Consider the following 25,058-nt stretch of genomic DNA (forward strand, 5'->3'; position numbering starts at 1 on the left):
AACCTTTTAAAATTCACTCCTGCATGGCTGAAAAGACCAGTTATTACTACTGAAAGGAGTTATTACTTTTGTAATAACTTTTCTAGCAGTCTTTATTTCCTTTCATAATTAAATATTAATCTTAAATACACCATTATATCTTATATTGTATACTATGGAAGCACAAGACAGAAATTACCACTCCATACAACAAATAAAAATCAACTATTATATCTACTGCGAGGGCTCACCGTAGACCTGTTTCCTGACTTTGACGCTCACTGTTATATTGCAGCACATTTAAATTTAGCTAACAGAGCTCTGTTAGCAGGACCCCTGTACTTAGAGGAATTTATTAGATATCCACAGAATTTTCTGAGAGTTATTAGGATTCCAAAACTCACTGCAAGCACTTTTCTCTTCTCTAGCATTGTCTTATTAGAATGGTCCTTATCATGCATGCAGGCCTTCTTTTTCTTCTTTTTTTTTTCCCCTAAAATCCTGCTATATAGATAAATATGTGCCAGATTTTTTGGCAAGAATTGAATGATTAATGGGAACTAAATACAGCACATAGACAACAAGGACTAAAAATGGGCTTGTAACAACGATCACCTCATACAGGCTTCTTGTAAGCCCCAGCCACACATATGGGTAGGGGAAGAATCACTTAACAGGCAGAGAGAGATGTGGCTCCATCCTGCTGTGGTCTGTGGGATGCAGAAGCTGCGGAGGGAGTGACTCACCCTCTCTCACACTTCACGGCAGCTTCGAAGCTAGTGTAGATGGCACCTAAAAGGTCACACACATGGGGATCCAGCAGCACTTAGTGCTGTCAGAGTGTTGCCACTTGTTGACCAAACCCGTCTTGTTAAGTGACTATAGGGAAGGGAAGAAAGTACATTGTATGCCACTGAAAGATTCTTTTCTGTCACACAAGGCAACCTCATTGCATGAACCAGAGCACAAAGTGCTGAAGATAAAGGTCCAGGTCTCAATGCTAATGAGAGCTTGTAAAAATACACTCTTCTTGCAGTCTTCAGGAGAAAATAATCTTTTTTTATTGGGAGGCAGGAGGATAAAGTCTTTTCTAGATTTCATTAAAAACATCCCCCTTTTCCAAACAATTTCTCACTTCTTTTCTCAAGTGGGAGAATATGAAAGAAGGGGGAGCTGTGGAAAAAAAAAAAAAGAGGGAAAATACAGGCCTGGAAATAGTTCAGGGTTTTTTCAGAAAAAGAAAAAGAAATAGTTGTGTAGCCTTGTATATAGGTAAGATACTGTATTGTTAGTTCAAAGAATAAATTCCATGCCTCTCCTAAGAAAGAGCAGTAAGTCTAGCATGACGTGAGGAAAAATCATAACTTTACTCAATGTAATCATACAACTCCTACTGATTTAAATGGAGTAAATATTTAATCTATTTTGTTTATAGGTAATTTTTCTGGCAGTGGCACTGTCCTAGTCAGTATTAAGCCATGGCAGGTGAGGAAGGAGGAAAAGACCATTGCAAAAGAAAGGAGTTTTGCATTCAAATTCCTTTGGATTTATATATAAAGTATAACATAACTGTCCATCTCAAACTCTGCTAAGAATAACTAAATCATATATGACTACTAAAACTCTCACTGTTAAAATCAAGAAGCCAGGAAATATAGTTTGATTTAAGACCAGCTAATTCTTCTTTGACCTGCACTGAGTGGTTCATAGGCCACGCTTAACTTGTTTCCTGAGTAAACAGGACTGTAATCCATTTTTTTCCCCTCCAACTACCTGGGCTGTCTTGATTGACATCTGTTGAGAAACTTGTCCATTGGCTGCAAATCAGCTACCACAACTGCAGTTCTGTAACTGAAGCCAGAACTCCATATATGAAGGATGGATGAATGCATGAATACTGTTGAGTGTACCTAACTTAAATAAATAACTAAATAAATAACTTACCATATATAGTTTAGCGCTTCTCCTGTTTGTAATATCAGCCAGCTCATCATCATCATCACAACACTCAGGAAGCTCTGGCTTGCTCCCTAAAACCTGTACAGCAAAAGAATAACAAATTCAGAGGGAGAATAGGTGCTGCAGTATAAATACCTAAACACCGTAACATGTTGTCCCAGTAACCGATTAATCGGGATCATCTTTGCATATAATCCAGTCCAAATCCAAACTCATGGGTGACTTGTTCACAAGCACATGGATAATTTTAAATAACTGTGTCAGATCTCCACCAGCTTTAGATCTACATGCTGTCTCCCCTGCAGGCCAACTTGCAGGTCGTCTATAGACTAGGATAGGAAATGATATATAGAGAAAAGCTGCAAAGGATACATACACACACAAATACACAGAATAGAAAGGTTTATGTGATCCTATTCTATGTGTGTGTTTGTACGTCTGTCTTTCCCTTTTCCTCCCAGTAACTTCTAAACTGTCGGCAAGAAGTATTACAATTTTTGGAATGATATTACTCTTAAAATGTTTAACAATACTAAAATTAAAGCAGACAAAGTGAAATATATGAGTTGAAATTATCTTTTAAAATATTTCAATTGACAATATAAAATATCAGATTATGAGTTCAAAAATCTTAAAAATTACAGATTTTTAATCCTACTTTAAGGGGGAAAAATTAGATAAGGTCTTGAAAAAAAATTTATAGGGTGAGAAAAACATTTTCTTGCTCCACCACCAGGATATCAATTTTAACACTGTGGTTGTTTTACATCATAGTAGTTTTACACCATGCGTAATGTTATAACAACTATCACTACGAGAAATTTACAGAGGTTCATCAAGAATATGTTATGGTCAGGTAGTCATTAGATCCTAGTTACCCTTTCTTAATGATCTTTCCATAATGATTCATATATGACCAGATCCAAATATTACATTCAGAATATTATGGATTTCTATGAAGTTATGTCCCAGAGTGAAAGTAGTAGTAATTGATATGTCTGAGTAACTAAATATTAACATCAAGTACGAGGGCAGTGCCAGCCTTCCTACTGACCCCATGCATTTGCATATAACATGGAGTCACATGCAAAAACACTGTAAATATTTGATAACAGGGAAGCCTGACGAAGCATACAGCTGCAAAGAATTTGGAAAAAAACCAATATAGCCTAAATATTTAATATAAATCTGCCATCTGTGGAGTTTCCTGACCTGGTAAAGCCAGTAAAATAGTAAAAAAAAAAAAAAAAAAAAAAAAAAAAAAAGCCTTGTTAAGTGTGATTGCTGCAGTTTAAGCTAAAATATTTTACTTCTGAGTCGTTGAAGACAAGAAAGTAGCACCCTGAGTGTTTAAGAAAGATGTTACCAGTAGCTCTTCAGTAGCTATCAGTCAACATTTCCTGAATTTACACTACATGGGTGCAGATTTACTAATGTATAGGTCAAGTAGGGCTACATGTTCATAGCAGAGTGCCATCATGCTGGTGAATGGCTAGAAACTGTGGGCATATGTGGCATATCAGCACATATCTGAAAATGTTTCCCTTCCTAGATTTTCACACTAACCAGCAGCCTACACACAAGCCGTAGAGCACCAAGAATAATGTTGTCTTTGTAATGCAAGGGTCAGAAAATTGCCAAATAACAGGCATGCATCTTTACCTGAACAGACACTGAATAGGTTTCAGGGTTTTATAACATTTGACTTTCAGTAACAATTAAGAGGGTAAAAGAGTCCTGTTAATAAAACTTCCAGAAGTCCATGCTCACTAGTTCTCTGCTTAATTAGGTATTTCCAGAAAAAAAAGACACCAAAAAAAATTCACAACAATTGTGACTCCTGATACAGTTAAAGTCAGCGTTTTCCCTTGCCATGCATATAGAATACCTGTGGCACCACAATTATTTTACAGCTTTGTTGTAAGTTGCTTAAAGTGATATAAAAAACCCTGCTCTTAAAATTTTCTGCTTGCCCAAGTGTCTTTGAAAACTATGCGAGTGTCACTCTGAATATTTTTAAACAAGGCTAAATAGTGCCTGTTGGTGTTTGGCACAGAGAGAGGGGTCAAAACCTCCTTTGCACAGGTGCAGTTAGAGGTATGAGATGAACTGCCCTGGAAAGGGCAGAGACGTTCTGGTTCTGGGGAAATCCATTCACAATTCCCTGAACAGCAGCTTGCAGAGTAGCTTCTAGGGCCAAAGCTAGCCCTGTGCTTCAGCATAGGCGAGCAGAAAAGGAACATTACTCATTTTTGTAATTCTGCAGTTTCTCAGAGGAGCCCAAAAATAAATGGAGAAGGGTCTTGAGGGTGCTCCCTTCTCCTGCGTTTGGAGTCGCAGTTGCATTTTGGTCCTGGAATTTTGGCTTTTGGCATGATCCTGGCATTTTGGTGACCCTTGTTAAGGGACAAGATGTGCTTCTCCTCCTACCAGATAAGAAAATCCAGGACTTATGTGGAGGGCTGTGCAGCCAACACAGCCATTAGAATAAGCCTTGAGCTGAATCACTAATGGCTATGTATACCTGTGTGTGTTGGTATCAAAACCAGAAGATGATACAAGGTTAAAATTACCTAAGGCATGTGAAGACACCAATTATGAAGAGATGCAGCATGCACTATATATACTCAATATATGAAGTGATACAGTATGAAATAAATATAGTCAGTGCACTTTGGTATTGCTAGGAACAACTTATGTCATTCCCAACATGCATTAATTTCAGCCAGTTTGTCTTATAGACTGGAGGATGAGACAGATCATGGAAGGAAAAATTCTGTGCTTAAACAGAAAGCAATTTATGCTGAAAAAAATGTTAAGTTCTGTCCCAAAGAAATGCCTTCCAGAGAAGCTGTCTTTCCTCCTTCTAAGGCAAACTCCTGTGCTAGGGCTGAGTCCACGCGCAGCCACACATATGCCTGGACGTTATGACAAATGATAATTTTATCAATAAGATTACGAAGTGTGTATTGAACAACAGCTAACTGCTATGCTGGAATTGGGTTGTAGCGTTACCTAAGCATATGGCTGGCTGAGTTGCAGCTTCTCCAGGCCACCTCACCCTTTATACAGATAATTCTCATGTGATGCATTAAAAATAAAACAAATCATGCCAGCTGAGACTATAGTCGAAGGCTCCCAAAGCTTTTCAGCAAGGCTCCCCAATAAAATGACTCAAACCAACAGACAGTTTAAAGGACATTGAGTCTTCTGATTCTTATCTACATATACTCAGTTTCACACAGATCCTGCGGCAGCTACATACACAGGATCTTGCTCATATAATTCTCCCTATACAGACAGTCAGGCTGCTCCACTGGGTCTTTACGTCTTACGACCCAGTGTACTGACAGCCCTAGGGTGGCTCTCCTGGGCTGCTCTGAGGTTTGAGACCCTGACTCACAAACCTGCCAAGAATTCAGACCCACAAATCCACCCTACACACCTGAAAATACCAATGCTATCTTGGGGACGCAAAACAGCCTAGCCACGCTTTTCCCCAGACATCCAACCATATTGGCAACTTCAAACCATACCTCTCATAAATAAACAGGTGCACACACAGGTTTTGAAACCACTTTTAAAATCATCATTATTATTATTATTATTATTATTATTATTATTATTCTTTACTGCAGCAGAAATAATATAAAGAAACAATTAGGGGCCCTGAAAGCATACCCATGCCCCAGCTTCTTGATTCTTTGGGCTTAGCTTCTTTCTTTGCAGCTGCTGGTTTCCAAACCACAGAGACTCTTCATATCACTTCACCTTATCTGCTGCTGATGGATTGAGGTGTCAAACCACCCCTCGCTCTCTGTTGCTCCACCACAGAATGATGCTTATCCTCTCCCCACCATCGCTTCTGGCATGCAGGCTTATCAGAGTCCTGAAGAAACTAGCATGAGCAACTCTGGTCTCAGCGAAGGTGCACACAGGCGTAGTGCCACTGTTCTGCAGTGACCTCCAGCGTACACACTCTAACCTCACGGTATACGTGAAGCTGTTTAACCACTCGAGGCTTAATCTGCTTCACAGCTATTTCAGACTAAGACATGCCCATAGCTGGCTACAGCACAGCCTACCTTGCTTTACATGGCTATAGCCTAATGCCAGCTTGCCTCTGAATGAGAGCGTCAGATTGCTGAGTTAGCGTTGTTTTAGCAAAAGTATTCATTAACTTCACACCTTTAGAACTTGTCTATGGGGGGTATAACAGGAAGTCAATCTGCATTAATTTTAAAAGTTTTGGGGTTTTAAGTTCTGTTAGACCTTTGTGTTGATGCTTTTAGGTTAGTGCAAGAATATCATAGCAGAAACCAACAGAACATCAGTTCCTCTGAAACAACTGCCCAAGTTCACTCTCATCTTGTGGTAAATGTAACGTAGCTTATCCTGCCTGCAAAACTGTAATCCCCTTTCATATCCTCATGTGCATGAGCTCTTCTCTGTAAATATCTGCACCCCCTCAGAGAAGTGCAAAATATGGAGCCAAAGCTTTTACTGACAAGTGAAATTCCACTCCGTTGTCCTTAAAAAAGAATAGAAGTCACAGACAAAAGGTTTCTCATTTGTAGGAATGTGACAAAGTAAATAATTTAAGATAAACTCATCAAAAGAAGAATTTTAGCAAACATTGTCTTCATAACTGGAGAAGCCAGCTCTGCATCATAAAAGAGTTGATATTGATTTAATGGGAGCAAGAAGTTTAAAGAGCTCAGTAAGGCTGAAAATCCAACTAGGAAAACAATACTTGAAGAACCCATCAGGTAAAGGTTAATTAAGAGAGAAAACCAATTTTGTACAGTTTAACTTGTGTACACTAGCACTGTGTTTGTGTTTCTTCTTACTATACACAGTTTGGGTTAGGTTTCTGGGTCTGAAATTGAACTATTTGTTGTGGCTGTGATCCCAAGTGTCAGATCGCAAAAACACTCAAATTCCCTTCTTTATATGCTAGCAATAGAAAGAAAAGCAAAACATTTACATAGCTTAAAGCTGTCTTGTGGGCCTGACATTTTATTACTTAATACTTTTGGAAAACAGTCAGGATTAGTAGCTCGTCATTTACTCTCTTGCACGCTCTGACATAAGCAAGTATATCCTGCTCCTGCAAACTCAAGGTACACGTGTAGGCTGTGACAGAGAATAAATCCTCCGTGCAGGACAATAGGTCTGAACTATAGGCACAGCGTGAACTCATTGGTAGATAAAGGCTTAGATTTTTATTAACCTTCAAAGCAGAGAAGAATGTTACAAGGAATGTCTCTCTGAAATAAATATTGCCTCAAATATCTACTCTGGTAGCCAGTAAAAGGAAAAAATCCAGCAGAGAGAGGAATGGATGAACATGATGCAGGCTAGTAACCACCTGGCTGACCCTGGGTACCAGCGCAGACATGTGCCCAGAGGATCATGAGGCAAAGGTGGCTTTAGGGCTTCGCTGCTAAAGGGACCGGCCACAGTTTCATTTCTAATCATTTTGGCTTAGTCGTTCTCCTGCCAGAGCACAACCACTGCAGAGGATATTCTGGTCCAGACAAAAACGACTTCTGACATCGGTCAGATTATGAATAGCCGAATATGCTTATTTCACTGGTTATTGTAATCTGGAACTCTTTCCATCAATCTGAGCAAACATTCGTGGTCTTAGAAAAAATTACACTCCCAACAGGAAAAAAAATCCCTTCAGTAAACTGCACCCAGGTAGCTAGCAGGATTTCTGCCTGAAACTGCCTCTCACTAGCAATTCCAGCAACAACAGATCTCATTACACGCTCACCTTGAGCAGAAGACCTCCCACCTGCCTGAACAGAGACTGAAAATGAGATGGAAACAGCCATAATGTACTGAGAAGCAGACACAAGAATGTTTTATGCTAACAAACAGTTCTGGCACATTGTTAATTTTTTTTGTTTGTTTTACCATGTAATTTATCAAAAGGACTTTCTGATACTAAGGTCTAAACCTGATCTGTATGCATTCGGCTTGCTATAAAATAGCAAAACACATCAGTTGCTCATGGCACTTTTGATGCATAAATTATGGCCTACATTTTTTGCCAGTTTCTGTTGTCTCAGGAATTTCAAATGCAAATCATAATTTTATTCATAGCTCTATGCTTAACTTCCTAAAAACAGGGCATTAGGCTTTGGCAGTTTTTCATACAATATTTGAAACTTTGCATATCTGTCAGCGATAATTCAAGCGATAAAGCCTTTATTGGTATGATAACAGTATTCTAACATTAATTTTCTGCTCTGTGAAACAGGCCACAGATAACATGTTCACAAAAAAAGTATCTAGATCAGTCCTGAGAGTATAAATTCAATGTTTTTCAATAGTTTGCCTCCAAGGTAAAACAAGCTACCTTCTGTCCTGCTGCGACTGCACAGCTGGCAGTATCTAAGCTAGCTATTTACACTGAGATCCGGTATGCATGAAATGAGTTGAGGAAAGCCCCCAGTCTATGTTATCTTCAAATGTCTGGCTTTTAGGGTGCCTCCAAGATGAACAGTGATCCCACACTAAAGAAACCGGGAGGATGAATGGCAGTAACTATGCAACCACAGCAGACTTTTTCTAATCGTTACTGCTGCCCAACACCGAGAATTGAGCTGTCCAGCGACCTGCCTACCTGCAGCGTAATTAAAAATACAATAAGTAATCGACCCTACATGTTTTTTGCATTTATACTAACCCTTTCTACCTCATTATTTTAATCTTACTCCTTTGTTACATCCTCCTCTGATACCAGCAGAAGTATTAGAAGTGAGACCCAAATCCTGCAGAGACTTGTGCGTAGGCTTGAGATCCTTGTTTTTTCTACTTTATTGGGACATAAAGCTAGGCACATACTGAAGTCTTTGTAGCTTTGCAGATCTCGGTTTGAAAGCCTTGTGGATAAAAAAACCTCATGTGCTGCATGACAGTGCATGCTTAAGTGTTGGAAAATAATGGAAATAAATCAGTAACTAATGCCAATAGGGAGCCTCAGACACAAAGAATATTTATCTGCTAAAATCCACAAAACTCCCAGCTTTTCGTTCCTTAAGCGCCTCCACTTTTGCAGCAGGACATTTGCAGTGCCACCACGCAGGCTGGTCCCAAGGCTGTGGCAGGCTGGACCATATTGATATTGGGGTAAAAAGAGGAGTATGGCAAATACTCTGTGAAGCTTGAAGCAGCAGGGAATGAGCTGGAGGCAGCAGCAGGTGATGGGCAGTCAGCGACCCTGCTAGAAAACCAGTGTTCCCAGGGGATCTGTAGTGGCTGGAGGGAGAGGCAGGCAGCCCGGATACATAGCAGCATTAGGGCGAGCAGAGGGAGCTGCAGCAAGGTGTTTCAGTACTCAGTCCATGAGATGGGAAGGTGGAAAAAGCTACTCGGGGCACTGAAATATTTTCCCAGTGCACCACTAGCTGTATTCACAAGCTCAGAATTTGCAGTCCCATACAGCCCAACAGGTCAGGTATGCCAGGGGATCCTCTCTGGTATGACACCCCCACTCTTGCATCCAAGACAGAGCACAGATTGGGACTCTAGTGTTTAAGAAAGCAAAACAGAGAGTATTTTGATAGATTTTCTCTAATGCCTCCTGCTGAAGCTTGAAATAAATTAAATATTTATTAGGACAGAAAAAGAGAAAGCAAGAATGTTTCTTTCACCTGGTGGTAGAGGAGATACATCCTGCTTAGCTCAGAAAATCATTTCCTCCTGCTAGTTTAGGTGCCCTCCACCAACTGGTTTCTGGTTTTAAGTTCCTACATCTCCTCCAATTTTGTGTAAAGAAGCCAAAATGTTCAACAAAGGGACTATGCTGAACACAGCTCTTAAAAATTAGAAGTTGCAGCATTGATTACTGCAATATTTAAATCCATCTTATGTAATTTTATCTACTTATTTTTACAGGCAAAGCCAGGTAGTATCATAGTCATAGGCAGTTATGTAAGCAAAAGACCTGGCCCTAATAACCTGCTTTGCAGTAAATACAATAATTACATTTTCATATTTCTTCAGCATTACACACTTGGTGGTGGTGGAAATACTGAACTGATCCCACAACACGTGGAACAGTTTTTTCTATACAGCTGTTCTTCACCCTTGCCCAGATGTGAGAGGACTTTTACTCCAGTGTTACATGGCCTGGATAGGAACAGCTATCTGTGCATATGCAGACTCCTCTGAAAAAAACCTACAAAGTTTTCCTCCCTGAGCCCTTCCTGCACTGCAGAACTTTCACTAAAGAAAATTCAAAGGCAACCTTGAGCAGAGATCCCTCGAGAGTTGCTCTGCACAGGGGTTGGGATGAGGCAGACCTGGGGGGAAGAGGGGGGAAGAAAAAAAAAATTCCTTTCAAGGTGTATTTGTCTTGGGGAGATGCAGGATTCCAGGAACAGTGTATCTCTGAGCTTTTTATACAGCAAGGAAACTCTGCCCTTTCAGTTCTTCTCCATGAAATCCCCCCCTTGCTAGAAAGTACATGGAAATAACTGCTAACAACTCCATGTGGAGATAACTGCTAACAACTCTTTTCTTTGGCCTTGTCTTCTTAATTATGCTCATTTAATAACTGAAAATTATAGTGGTTTTTCATCAATAGATTTCTTGATAGTCTAGCACAGAAAGGAAAAAAGCCATTACAAACTCCATTAATATTCTAACATGTAATTATAAGATTATAATTGACTAACATGGTAACCCTGCAAGCACTACAGCTGAAGAAAACAGAACAAAGATGAGTGGTTTTCTCACCCACAAGAATGCAAACGAGACACATTATAATTTAATTGCAAGCACTTCCAGAAATTCATTATGATTTTAAAAATTCACTAAAATACCTAGTATAGAAGCATCTTTCCTAGCATAAGAAATTAAGTTTTCAACCATCTATTATTACAGCTATTCATAAACGATTTAGTTCATGCCATGCAGTACGATATGCCCGAACATTTTCCAAAGTAAATTTCTAATGCAGGCACTGAAATTCGTATTTAGAGACTTAATTAAAATCCTGACTTTCAGATGTACTTGCCACCTGCAGCTCCTATTCAGTTCACTGTCATTTACGTACCTGGCTTCAGGCAGCCAAGATTGAAAACTGCAGCTTGAAGAACATTATGGGTAACTCACAAGGTTGCTGAAGAGTCCTCCTACTACCCTCTGCTGCTCTCGGGCAAAACCCCTCCTGATTTTCTACTTGGGCCTGGGGAAAACACTGGGCCAAAGGCTCGGCTAGTGCAAAGCAGCTAAGCTATACTGAAATCCAAGCCATGTGTGTCTTATCTGAGTACAGGCTGCGTAATTAAGTCCTTTAAATGGGAATTTGCGTCAAGAAAAAGGACTGTCCTTAATGAAGGAGATACACTCGGTAATTAGAAAGAAAATAGGATGCCCAGTTTTGACAGCTTGAAACTGGCTCCCTGCAGATCAAGGGGTTTGTACTTTGTATCCACATTCATAGCCCATCAAAAATTTTAATTAAACACTGTAATGATTAATAAACTTCCACTCCTCAGATTGGACAGATGTTGCTGTGAAATGCGCACAAGCATGTATAGTATTTTTCCCCCTGGACTATTTTGGGTTCGTATCCTACAAACTCTTACTATTCAAAATGTGAAGACCCAAATTGTGTTCTTGCTGACACCTGCAAATATCCAAAACCATTCCAGTAAAGAAGTGTATTTGTTTTCCTGAGGGGTAAATTTGACCCATAGTTTCAAAGCAGCCTGAGAAAGTTGTCTGTTCATCTGAGTAGCTTATGCAACTACAGCTAGTAACTACAGCTAGTAGTTTTGCTATTTTCTGCCCATTAGCTCTCTTAAGTCTTTGCATTCTCATGAAAATGTAGTTAACTTCTCTGTGTGTGTCTGACCGAATAGCTCAGTCTTTGCATTGGGAACTGGTACAATTTCCATTGTCCTCGCCCCTCTCTCAATGCACTTCTTTCTCTTTGCACTGACTGTTCAAAGTCTGCCCTGCCCTGGGACTGAAACTAATTTCTAGTATTTATTTCACAAAAATCCCTGGAAGCTTGTCCATTTTTTCCAACTGTCTCAATTTAGATAACAAAAGATACTACTTTGGCTTGCATATTCCCAAAGCCATGCATGTTTTGGCCTAATGTGACTTCACTGTTGTATTTTCATATTGGGCATTTTCTTGCTAGTGAACAGATCAGGCTGGACCAGAATAGTGACATGCAATTCATAGCATATGAATTCATAGCATTCGAGTAAAACTGTGTACAAGCTACATGATTAAACAATTGTTTAATCCCTAACAAATGCCTGCAATTTGATTACCCCTCCTTCTCTTCCTCCTGCATCGCCCTCACCCCCACTGTTCCTCCACTCCTCTGTATACAAAACAAACAAACCTCTCCTTAGCATGACTTGACCTCATAATACAACCAAAAGCAAGGAGAAATGCAAATGTTATGAGAGCAGCAATAGCAATTTTTACTTTTACAGAGTTGTGATGGCAGGTCCTACTCTTGCTGGCTCTGGGAAAGGAGCAGGTACCAAACCGGCGGGGCACGTACTGCTCTTCGAGCCTTATGCAATGATCCATGTGATAGGACCAGAGGCCAGAGGAACTTGCCTAGCTCCTTCAGAGAAGCATGCCCTTGCATTGTCAAACCCATTTATGCTAGTCACAAGTCACAGCCAGCCTTAGTTTTTCCCAGCTACCTCACTGTGCTCTGTGCTGCCCGAGGAAATTATCTTTGTTCTGTAGCAAATAATTTTTAGGGGCTTGAATTCAACAAGAAAGGAGGGGGTGGTCCTGCTCTTCTGTCCATATACCCAGAGACTTACCCAGCTAATTTAAGGTTTGCTGGAGCTTGACATTGTGGTGATGTTTGCATTATTTGGGTCTCTAGAGAAGCGCCCTCTGTAACTTGCATTTGCAATGGGCTCTTCTTATTTTCTGTGCTCTTGACATTTTATCCACATGACTGAGTTAGCACCATGTAGTGCTACCGGTCCCTTTCCAGTTACAGAGGTAGAAAGGTGTGACTGGCTGTAATATGATCAAACCATTCCCATACCTCCATGCATAGTATTTATTCACACCACAGGCAAAAACAATCATCACTGAACACAATGGCATTCAGGAATTCTCAGGATTAAGCATTTCTTAGCAGCTCGAAAGAAAAAGGAGGGAGGAGAGAGGCTGTGTTATCAGAAAGGAGGAATCGGTTCCCTCTGTTGCTCAATATTTAAACTAGCTGAATATTTACACAAGTATTTCATGAGAAGTGAGTTTGCACTCACCTGTTGTAAGGCCACTAGAACTCTAACAAAACCAGGCACACAACTGCAAAAGCTGAGCAAACAAAAGTCATAGCACTTTTTGCTTAAAGGCAGAAGAGTAATTTCAAAGATGCATACTAACATGATCCTTCATTTTCTTGTGGTTTTAGACCTCAGCAGTCACATTTCTCAGGTTTCATTGTTTCAGCCGTGACATCAAAAACCTTTACAAAAATGAAACAAAAGACAAAAGCCTCGGCAGTAAAAACTGCAGCAATCGCAGGCTACCAAGAGCTGCAGTTTTAAGGGTGTCATTTGTGGGGAAACAATAAAACTGCCCTAAGAATCAGTTTTGACTGCACAGAAAACAAGAACCATTCTGAAAAGTGTTAGCTGAAAACTTCATGATTAAGTAGAAGGGACAGATGCAGGCTCAATACTTAGTTTAGTTAAAGCTCAGTTTACCTTACTTTTTCATTGGCTCTTATACCCTGCAGACAGACCGTCACAGCTGCCTGAGATACTTGAAATCTATCCTGGGGAGATGAGTCTATGTAGTCAGAACAGTACTGTCAATCTAAAAATCTTTTAGGGTATCTAATATTTAAAATTACACAAATAGAGTAAAATAAATACACTAAGACTCTCTTCCGCTCCTACTTCATCCCTAGAGGTATGACACCAGACCAAGGTGTTGGTGTGCTACGCATGGAGGAGTGGATGCTTTGCATCTTTCCCTTGGGTGACTCAGAACTGAATTTCTGTGTTTTCTGCATTACTGCAATCAGCTTCATCTTGCTGAACGACTAGAAAACTTCACAAAAACAGACATTTCCGATGCCTTGTTTCTCCAGTTTGCCATTACTCTAACAGCAAAGGCAGAGCTTACACGTTCACTTGCTAAATGGTGGACAATAACTTCACTGGAGAAAGGAAACAGGGTACCTCACTCATTCACTCATCCCACTCACCATTTCCCACAATGCTGAATAATGAGATCATGGAAAATTATTTTTAAAATTTAGTTTCCCTGGTTTGGTCCTCTCTTCAGAATTAGAGCAGAGATTCCAACCACAATTAGAAAATTCTCGGTCCTGAGCGTGACTACCTGTTACTGGGGCTGCTCTCTCAGACCTTGGTGATCTCAGTGATCTCTTGGGCGTACAAACACGGTGCTGAGAGATCTCTGCTTACCATTGCAAGCAGCCAGAAGGACAAACATCAGTGTCGGTGCGGTTGGCCCAAAGGGGTTTCCAACAGGGCTAACAACTGACCCTAGAAGATTTTGGTTCTAGGTTAGCTTTGAAACCATATATTTAGTGTTACTTTTGGTTAAAGGAAAAAAAAAAGTGTAGTTAGCTCTAACCCTAATGTGGTCACTCTACAGCAGCCAAACTGACTGAAGCATTGCTAAGAACTATTTTTGGATTGGTCCCATGCAGATGAAAAACTTCCTGTAACACAATTTGAACATTCAGGCCTAAGATTCAGCAGAATGAGTAACTCTATTCAGCTGTTTACATGTGAAAATCAGAGCAGAGTTGGCATCTGATGTACTTTACTACAGGCAGCTGCGACTGTGGGGACCAGTCACAGCTACTGAGCAGCAACAGCAGCAATTTGTCCACAGCGGTCAGTTTATTTTTTAAATTTCCAAGGCAGCAACCCTATACAGCACTGCTTATTTAAACCTGCCAGTCAGTACCTCACCTAAAGTGCAAACGTGGAGGTGAAACTAGGTAGATTAAATACCTTTGACATGCTTGCACAGAAAGTTTCTGCCTTGTCTTCACAGTCAAAGAGTTCTAGTGATTCCTGCAGCATCTTACGAGACCTTCATGCACCCACTGCAGGTCTGAGCTTTCCAGACACGCTGCGTTTTGGAGCATGAGCATCGGACAGTCACTGTGTGTTCCCAAGTGGCCCCTGGTCACTACAGCAGATGAAAAAAGGGCTTGCTGCTGTCAAAACTACTCACGTATGCAGCTTCTAGTCACTCTCCTGTCCTAGGGCAAGTGAGCTGGGTCATGCTGGCCTGCCACAGCAATTCATCCAGCCCTACAGCATGCTCCAGACAGCTCTCTCCCATGGGCAAATTGTTCAAGCAGTGCCATCCTGTGCCCAGGTCCTTGCTAAAAATGGTAGTTGGGAGCAGGCAATCACCCTTGTCAGACTAGTTCGCCTCACCCGCAGCTCCCCAGCTCCCAACGGGAAAGCAGGCTGGCTGGGAAACACCAGCCTGGCATGGCCACTGCAGCCTCTGCTAATCCCATAGCGGGAGAAGAGAAGTCTGGCAGGGTTTGTTGAATCAGCCTGTGTGTCTTGTCTCAGTGGTGGGGTGTAGGCACAGCAGTCCTGCTTTACTGGCTGGGAGTCACGACTGTTTACGGAGCAGGGATAAGATGACTATCGGCTCTTTACGTTGGTACTCATGGTGGGTATGTCAGCCCCTGCCTGGGGAACACTCTTCTGGCAGCGCTGCATGAGCAAGTTAAGCCACTGATACAGAAGGAGATGTATTTCTAGCTCAGGGGATGGGAATTCATTCCTGACATTTCTCAGAGGAGATAATTTTAGGAAATCTCATTCTGATTTCAGTGACATACCAGGTGACAAAATTAATATTAAAAGTACATAATTCTTTTTCACTAGAAAATAAATCAACCTTTTTCTAAGAAAGCTGGAGATGGCAAAAATCCATCCTTCCTGATGCGGAGGGAAGAAACAAGCACAATGCTAGTTTCAGAGCAGTCAGCCTGGGCAAGCGCTACAGCAAGTTAGAGATAATTTTGTGGCAGCAAGGAGATATCAAAACGAAGAACACCAGGAACGAGACACAATTTGAGCAGGAATGGGGATTAACAGCTTTTATATGTTTGTGAGGTTAACTACCCTCCTGGCTTATTAGTAGCACATTTCAGAGCTTGGACTGACACAGCCACGGCTGAGCTGCAGACCCCGTTATGTGAGCAGGACTTCCAAAAGCAAGGCTACCTAGCACGATGCAGGCCAGAAGGCAAGCCCTGGCTGCTGACAAACTCACTCAAATCAGTGGTGGCAATAAAAGCAATGAACCTACTTGCATTGAACCACTCATTTTTCTTCCCTCTATATTCACAATCCAAAAGGAAAAGCAGAAACTTCTTCATACACTGCTGAGCAAGCGAAGAAAAGATTTATTCCCTGATACAATAACAATGCATAACAGGATCAAAATTCAGCCTTGGCGTTTTTCCTGCTCCTAATCATGTGTCAAGGTTGCTACAAAACAACAGTTGCACACAGCTGAAAAAGTCTGGCAAACAGATGCAGGGGCGAGGCCAGCAGATCCCTGCTGCCCATAGCCTGTCAGGGGCAGGAGGCAGCCAGCCTCCTGACGGCCATCCCTGCGGCGGGCCCGCGTCCTTGCTGTGGCAGCACTGAAGTCTGACTTTGCATCTGCACCTTGGTCAGATAAGGGGTGCAAAGTGCAGCTGTTCCGATCAATGCTCCCAAATCGCACGTGAGCTTATTGGAAACCCCGTGCAGAGCCTCGAGCGGTAATCCTGGGATGGGCTTGGCAGTAGGAGCCTGCTGCCAGGGGACCGTGCCAGCAGGTTCCCACGGTGCCACCCAGCCGTGCCCCGCAGCGGGCTGCACCCAATACCGTGATTCAAATAAGGAGCAGGAGGTTGGGCTCTAATTGTCAACCTGTGCTCTCTTCATAAAAGTTATAGGTGTAAAATACGTGCCACATCAGAGCTGGTGTGAGAAGTCTGTACAAGGAAGTAAAAAGGCAGATAGAGGACTGGGGGCTTTTTTCCCTTCAAAAATCTCTGGTGCACGGGGTGCCACCTCCCCTACTTCTGAGCACAGCCACCTCTGTACTCACACCCACAGGCAAAAAGTCTTTGCAAGCAGATGGACAGATCATCCAAAGGCATCACCACAGGGGCTGCTGGTTCAGCCCCTGCCATGTTTTGCTGCTTAGGCAATAAGTAGTTATACTCCATATGACAAAACTGAATGTAAGCACCATCAAAAATAATGGCATACCTGCATGCACCATTAGCATTACTTCCTGAAGTACAAGTTAATATTCTAATTGTACATTCTCCATTTTATTGAAGCACTGCTTTATAACCCTGCTTCCCTCCTCCTTCTTTTTAGAGAATTAATGGAAAAAGCTTAATTTAGCACGCAAATGCCAAGTGACAATGCTTTTATTAGTATGTGGCCTCCAACAACTGAGTGCTTGATAATTTTTTCAAGATGTGAAAACTCCATAAATTGGGAAATTTTTTATTGCACTCTACTTTGATCAGCTCAGTTCTGAAATCTGAATTCTGTATTTGAATAAATGGTTAAACATTCTAAACATATGAGGAAGGGGCTCACTAGGGTTACTAGAGGCTAGATGCATAAGAGTTTGTAGCAGAAGCGGTGATGCAAAGCAGTGTGCTTGTCCCCATGCATCTTCATGCAATTTGCTACATCTGTTGATGTCCTAGACATAGCAATTCTATGCACTTCCTCTTGTTTGGTGTGTCCCACCTTGACGTGGCTCTTTCCTCATACAGAGCGGCAGACAGTGTGGTTCAGGTATGAGCTCTCCTGTTAAATCAGTCACCCTACAGCTAATTCAAAAAAGCAAACATTTAGTTCTTAAAAAAGCATTCCCAGATGATTGATTATCTCAGACTTTACTTCCCAATAAACTTAATACTGCCTGGATAAGGAGGGAAAAGAAGTATAAACTGGCCTGCCATACCCTAAATCTGCGTTCCTGGAGTCCTTGAAGAACATAAAGTTTGAGCCCAATCCTATTTCGTTCCTGAGGTGTAAATGCATTTTATTCACAGCTATGTCAGTAACTGGTACACATATTACAATACCTCTATGAGACGGTCTGGTTCGCTCCCTTCTTCCACGGTAATTAAGTTAGACCTTCCATTTCGTTCATTGTCCCGAATGCCAACAGCAACCTGAGTAGCCTTCAGCCGCTCGTATTTATTGCATGATGAGCCACACCACTGATAGATTTCCTAAAATAATTAGAAGCACACACATTAGCAATAAGATTCAACACTGAACAAAATTATGAAATTAATATTTTATTAATAATTATCTTACTGCATCTAAACCACCAGAGCATCATTCAGAAATACTTTCCAGAAGAGATTTGCTATTTGTAATATGAAAGATATTTATGTAATATAATTTAGCATCCACATATTAGGAGATGGCTCAGTCTCAGAATAGTCAGAGTTTTGGTTTGACTGAGTTTTATCCCAAATACAGATATACCTTCAGCTATCTAAAGAACCTGAAACTCCTAAATTTGCTACTGCAAATTGTTTTTATTTTATATCTGGCAGTTCCTCTTCTATGCTACTTCAGCAGTGCTGGTTCTCATCTGTGGCAATGTGCTGGTTTTGGCTGGGATAGAGTTAATTTTCTTTATAGTAGCTAGTATGGGGCTATGGTTTGGATTTGTGCTGAAAACAGTGTTGATAACACACTGATGTTTTAGTTGTTGCTAAGTAATGTTTGCACTAGTCAAGGACTTTTCAGCTTCCCATGCTCTGCCAGGGGCACAGGAAGTTGGGAGGGGGCACAGCCAGGACAGCTGACCCCAACTGGCCAAAGGGCTATTCCATACCATATGGTGTCATGCTCAGTATATAAAGCTGGGGAAGAAGAAAGAAGGGGGGGACATTTGGAGTGATGGCGTTTGTCTTCCCAAGTAACTATTACGCGTGATGGAGCCCTGCTCTCCTGGAGATGGCTGAACACCTGCCTGCCCATGGGAAGGAGTGAATGAATTCCTTGTTTTGCTTTGCTTGCGTGCGTGGCTTTTGCTTTACCTGTTAAACCATCTTTATATCAACCCACGCGTTTTCTCATTTTTACTCTTCAGATTCTCTTCCCCATCCCACTGGTGGGGAGTGAGTGAGCGGCTGTGTGGGGCTTAGTTGCTGGCTGGGGTTAAACCACAACAGGCAAGAAACAAAGTAATTTCAAAATTTCAAGGAAAACCCTGACTGTATCGGCTACTCAAAGGTAAAGTTAAATCTTTCAATCCAGTTTTTATTTTGGTGACTTTTTGCTGTATAAGGATATTTGTCATGCACTCTGCTGCATCAAACCACAAAACCAGCTCAAGTGCAAACAGATGACATAGGTGCTTTCAATAAAAAGTCTTCTTCACTGGAAGATTTTTCCTCAGTGTACAGCTGATCCAATGCTCATAAAAGTTTATTAACCTCAGATTAATGCAAGCCCTTCCAACTGTAGTTATCACAAATGTCTTTATAAATGACTTCTAAAGCTTTACAGATGAGGAATACACAGTTTTTCTGGTCAGTTAAACCACCAAGTTTCTCCTCAGCAGAAGACAGACATACACCTGGTCCCCCTTCCTGCCTCAGGAACTGACTAAAATAAAGACAAGAGACGTGTAAAAGATGCCTCCATTCAGGAAACGCAGCAGCTAGGAGTAAGCTGCTGCCACAGGGACAATGCAACCCCTGTGGTTGCCACCTTTACAAGGAGCTCCTCGAACATCGCCGCAGCGGCTCTTCATGCTGATGAGCAAGTGCTCTGGTGGCAGTAGCCCACTCCTAGATATCATCTTACAGGCCTTCAGGGCCTTCCTTGAAGGCATGTGCATGACCTGCACATGACAGGGAAACCACAATTCAACCAGAATGGGGCATGTTCCCAGGGCACCTCTCAGGAAGGAGCATAACCAGAACCAGCCTAAGACAGGTCACCTAATCCAGTCACACCACAGACCAAGGACCCCCAGTTTTGGCAAGTCCCATTATTCATCCTGAATGCAAAGTATTTCAGAATAAAGAATTTAGATTTCATTCTTGATGAAAATTAGGAAGAAGAGGCAGAACATAAGCTGCAGAGCCGCTAGAGGCTGAGCTGGAAGGAGCTAGTCAAAGGAAATTAACCATCTTGGCTGGTTGCTTCCCCCCCCCCTTTCTTCTGGAAGAAAGTAATTTGATTCTTCTTCACATGATTCTATCAAATAGCCCAAGTAGTACAGCAATAAAGGTACACAGTCATTTTCAACTTCAAAAAAGGTTAAACTGGTTTGTGTTCATCTACAATGCAAATAACAAGGATTTAATCAGAGCCCTCACTGACTAAATTACTGGGGTGTTAGTTTTACGATGTATATACAACTGTATAAAACTTAGATTTCAGATGAAAACCTGTTTCATTCAAAAAAAGCTTTTTAAGCTATTTCTGCTGACCACTATTGTTAGTACTGACCACTACTAATAGCACCTGAAATGGTGGCTTGAGACAAGCGAGAGATGAAGTATAGCTTCTCAGTACTAGCAGACACAAACTTTCAGAAAAAAGCTAACATTGATGCTGTCTGCATACAAAACAGCACTAGTAACTTCCGATATTTACTTTTCACCAGCTTGGACACAAAAAACCCCCCAAACTCAGTTATCTCACAGCCAAGTTCCCTTCCCTTCCCTTTGGAAGCATCCTTCAAAGACAAAGTTTTAAGCTTACGTCAGCATTACACAGATTCCCAGAACTGGATCCCTTTCAAGTTGCAGATGTTATGCAATGAAAGCTGTGAGGTTTTGAGCTTGCCTTTACCAACTTGACTGTAGGCTTAAGACAAGAAAAAAAAAAATCTGCTTCCAAGTTCTGGTTTAAATACTGTCAGTTTACTAAGTATCCAGAATCTGGAGACATACTTGGCTTCAGGTCTGAACCTTATCTTAAATCCGACTTTCGATGTTTCCACAGGAAAAGAAAATATCTGTGCATACTTGGGGAAACAGAGTTTTCTGAAGAATTAATGAAAGACTGCCTTGAGTGTGTAGAAAGTCAAAAGTTTCAATGTGAGCAGATTTTTTAATATAGTTATTATAGCCATGCACTGCTTCAGCCATCTTCTCCCAAATTTTGGGAGACTTCCCAAAACCCAGACTCCTTTAGTTTCTGAGAACTTCAGCACTCAAACTTACTCATTCTCATCTTGGCCTACCTCCTACTAATTGAGCTTATTGGAAGCTATGTGAGAAAGCAGAAGTCACTAGAGATATAGCAGCAATAAACAGGAATTCTTTATTTCCCACAGTCTATAGAAGCAGTAAGGAAGAGGAAGAAGACATATGTAGAGAATTAGCTGAAGAGGTTAGGCAGCTACGGCCTTATCCCAGTGTGTACGCTGCTGTTGTGGTTTAACCCCAGCTGGCAGCTAAGCACCACACAGCCGTTTGCTCACTCCCCCCCAGTGGGATGGGGGAGAGAAGCGGAAAAAAGGTAAAACGCCTGGGCTGAGATAAAGACAATTTAATAGGACAGAAAAGGAAGGGAAAATAATAGTAATGATAAAAGAATATACAAAACAGTGATGCACAATGCAGTTGCTCACCACCCGCTGACCGATGCCCAGCCCGCCCCCGAGCAGCGGTCGCTGCCCCCCAGCCAACCTCCCCAGGGGGAGTTCAGTTTCAGTTGTACGTGTCAGCCTTCTCTTGCTCTTCTGGTAACTGGCCGTGCAACCTCAAACAAGTATTCTCATCTACAAAATGAGTAGTATTTACTGTACTGACCACAAAGGATATTGCGAGACTTAAATTGTCACTGCAAATGACAAAGACCTTTACTTCTCAGACAAGAAATTCACATTTTCTTTTCTTAGCATCTCCTAAAGGTCCCACTGCATGGTGCACCCTAGCTACCCCACATTCGCAGCATATTCTCCCAGTTTGCCTTCAGTCAGCGAGTGACTAAACTGAGCTCTCCTACAGTCCACTGGCTCTAGGCTTCAGATCAGCCTGAGGAAGGAGAAAGACCTTTAAAAATCTACAGTAATGGATTTCAGATTTTTTTATTTGCAGACTTCGTTATTTTCCTTATGGAGTCCACATTCCTAAACTACAGAAACATTCCCACAAAGTAATGCGGCCTAAATACTTTTGTCTTAAACTAAAATAAACAAATATGAAATTTTGTTAGCTGTAACCTTGAGAAACCTTGTGTGGTAAGGTTTTCTCCTGCCGCATAAGAAAACTTGAATCAACAAGCACTGTCTGAAAACATCCTTGATCTGGAGTCCACATGGAGCCATACCATTCCTATAAGCTCCATCTTCCGTGGTTATTTTAAAAATATTGATTTTAAAAGCTAGAGAAACAAGAATCTGATTATTTTCAGCACTAGAGAATAAAGACAGTATTCTTTATTAAAACCCCGAAAGCTAAACTTCACATACTATATAATCTAATAGAAGGAAGCGGGCAGCCACAAGTCATTACAGTGTCCCAAAGTATATAATATTTTACTGTATTTACTATGAGCACTAAACAAATATCTTAAGCATTCAGTGCTACAAGCTCTCAGGAGCTTAGATTTAGTTAATTTTATCTTCTGAGGTAAAATAATCTTCTCTATTTTTAAATGTATCTAATTTTGAGGCCTCATGGTAGAAGTTCAGCTGGATACTTACACGTTTGTCTTCCTGATATAACTTACCCACTTCAATCTCTAGGCAGACTGGGTTTTTAACAAATTAAAAGCAGAGAAAGAGATTTTTAAAAGTTAAAGCCACTTCTTGACAAGGCTAATATTTAGATCTGGATTTACCTGAAATACAGTCAGCTAGTTATCTAACCATGTCCACTGAGCTTTTGGCTTGTATTTTATTATTCATGCATTTATTTTTAAATAAAAGTGCTCAAGTAGGGCCATAATATGGTATTTAGCTTTAGCTCACTCAGTGCTTTCACAATTTCTTAGCTGTACTACACCTTCACTATTTTTAGGCTTGTTTTGCTAACCTTATTTTGAATTGGCAGGCTGACAAAAATGTTTCCATTAAAATGAAAATAGACTTCAAGTGTTCACTCCCCTCAAAAAAAAAGGAACTTCATTCATCAGTAATTCCTGTGCCAAGCCCATTTTATTTTCAGAAGTTTGTACTAGCAGTATTTTTTTTTTTTTAATCTCTTCAACAGAGTTTGAGAGAGATGCTATGGAAGAGAGCTATTCTGTTACATGATATTAAAGGTTGTTGATATCAATATACTTGTCAGATCACAGTGGGACAATTAGCAGCTGAGGATGAGAAAATGTTATGAATAATCACAATGACCACCCTAGAGCTCCCGAGGGAGGTCGGGAAGGCAAACTGGGTCTGTGCCATGCACACTGCGGTCATAGCAAGGTCTCTCCTCTCTGCACATTTTGGGGACATGGTTTGGTCTTCTAGTTTGAGAGTGGCAGGATTCACTGCTTTTATTCCTGATAGCTTCTGGCCTGCAGAGTGACCTTGAGCAAGTCACATGAGATTCCTACAGCACATTACAAATGACCCAACATTTAGCTTCTATACAGAACCGTGCAGCAGGATGATTATGCATGGCTTATGTGTAACTCTGAGAAATAGTACCTTGGCACTTTTCCCTGTATGGGGGGGGATTGTGAAAGTGCACCTCCTGCCTTCCTGCTCCAGCCCCAAATGGCACGTAGAGCAAGAGAAGGAAAAACAAACAATAAAATTTGCTTATTTTGGAAGTGACAAAAAACAAATTTTCCCTTCTAACACATAGTCACCTCTGTATTCAACTGGCAGCCTGCTCAGTTTGGAGGCAAATGAAAATATACTCTGCATTCTGGTGTCTTTTCTGTGAATCTTAGCCAGGACAATGAAAGCAAAAGCCAAGAAGCTTGAATCTGTGAAGAACTCACAGTCTTGTTCTAGTTACAAACATGTCCTGAACGTGTCATGAAGTGTCTTAAACCTGTATCTTTGTTGAAATACCTATTAATTTCCAGGCCTATACTGTAATTGCTGACTTGCATTCTCTTACATGAGGAGACATTAAAAAGCTAAACAAATTAAATGGGTTTCAAAACTCTAATTCAAAGGAAATTTGTGCAAAACTTAAATTTTGGTAGAAAATAACAGAGAAAAGTTTAAGAGATTAAGTCTCACTAATCTTAAAATATTAAAATCTAAATAAAATTTTTAAAAAATTAAGCTTTCATTAAGGAAAGACTTTAAGCCAAGTAGGACAAGCTGGTGTGCCTCCATTTTTTTTGCTGGCAGGCCCTGATGCACCCTAAGCCTGTCCACCTTTGCCCACATCTACACCAGAACATACTCCCAGAATGTAATTGCACCTCAATTAAAAAAAAAAATTAGCACTCTCGAGTCAGCTAAATCTATAGTCTGGATCCTGTCATGTCAACATGACTTAACTTATGCTGACTTAATGTACGTCAGTCGGGATGTTGTCTTCTATTCCTATAAACCACAACATTAGGTACAGAGGCACAGCTATGAAGCAGAGGGGCTTAGCGCAAAAAAAAAAAAAAAAAAAAAAAAAAAAAAGGGCTTCACCTAAATCTGCTCACTCATGTGAAACACCATACTATGTTCTCTTTACCCCCACAACTCATACCAAAGGGCTAACAGCAAGAAAATAAGGTTTGTAAAGTTATTATTGCCTTAATTCCCTCTCTTCTTAGGCTCAGCTGCTTCTGCTTATTAGATAGAAGCAGATCAGAGCTTGGGCAAATAACCACATCACAGAAAGCCACTGTAGTGGTTTCGCAGTGGGTAGGTAGAAGAAAGGTTGATGAGGCTTGTAAAGAAAGGTGGGTCAGGAGGAGAGGAGCTGCGATGCAGGAGTGCCCAAAGGAGCCTGTGCTCCTAATGCTCACATTAGTGAGTGAGCCTAAGATACTACTGCTTGAGGGAAGTAGAAAAAAACCTAGCAAAGCTCAAGGCAGATTGAACATGCACAAATATTGGCAAAGCTTTTATACATAACTTATCATGCTACTATCAAATAATTGGCATGCACTTAGCTGAGACCCCATTCATTCTCA

General features: G+C 41.0%; 1 protein-coding gene across 1 annotated transcript in view; it reads right to left on the bottom strand.

Moving 5' to 3' along the window:
- Nucleotides 1–25,058, bottom strand: part of SCIN (scinderin) — a 53,998-nt gene that overhangs the window by 16,066 nt on the left and 12,874 nt on the right. The window contains exons 4-5 of the mRNA XM_072851478.1: nucleotides 18,071–18,220; nucleotides 1,924–2,016 (exon numbers count right to left, since the gene is read on the bottom strand). Coding sequence (XP_072707579.1) covers nucleotides 1,924–2,016; nucleotides 18,071–18,220 — 243 coding nt within the window. The remainder of the gene's footprint in view (nucleotides 1–1,923; nucleotides 2,017–18,070; nucleotides 18,221–25,058) is intronic.

Source organism: Ciconia boyciana, chromosome 2, assembly GCF_034638445.1.
Source record: "Ciconia boyciana chromosome 2, ASM3463844v1, whole genome shotgun sequence".
Lineage (NCBI taxonomy): Eukaryota > Metazoa > Chordata > Aves > Ciconiiformes > Ciconiidae > Ciconia > Ciconia boyciana.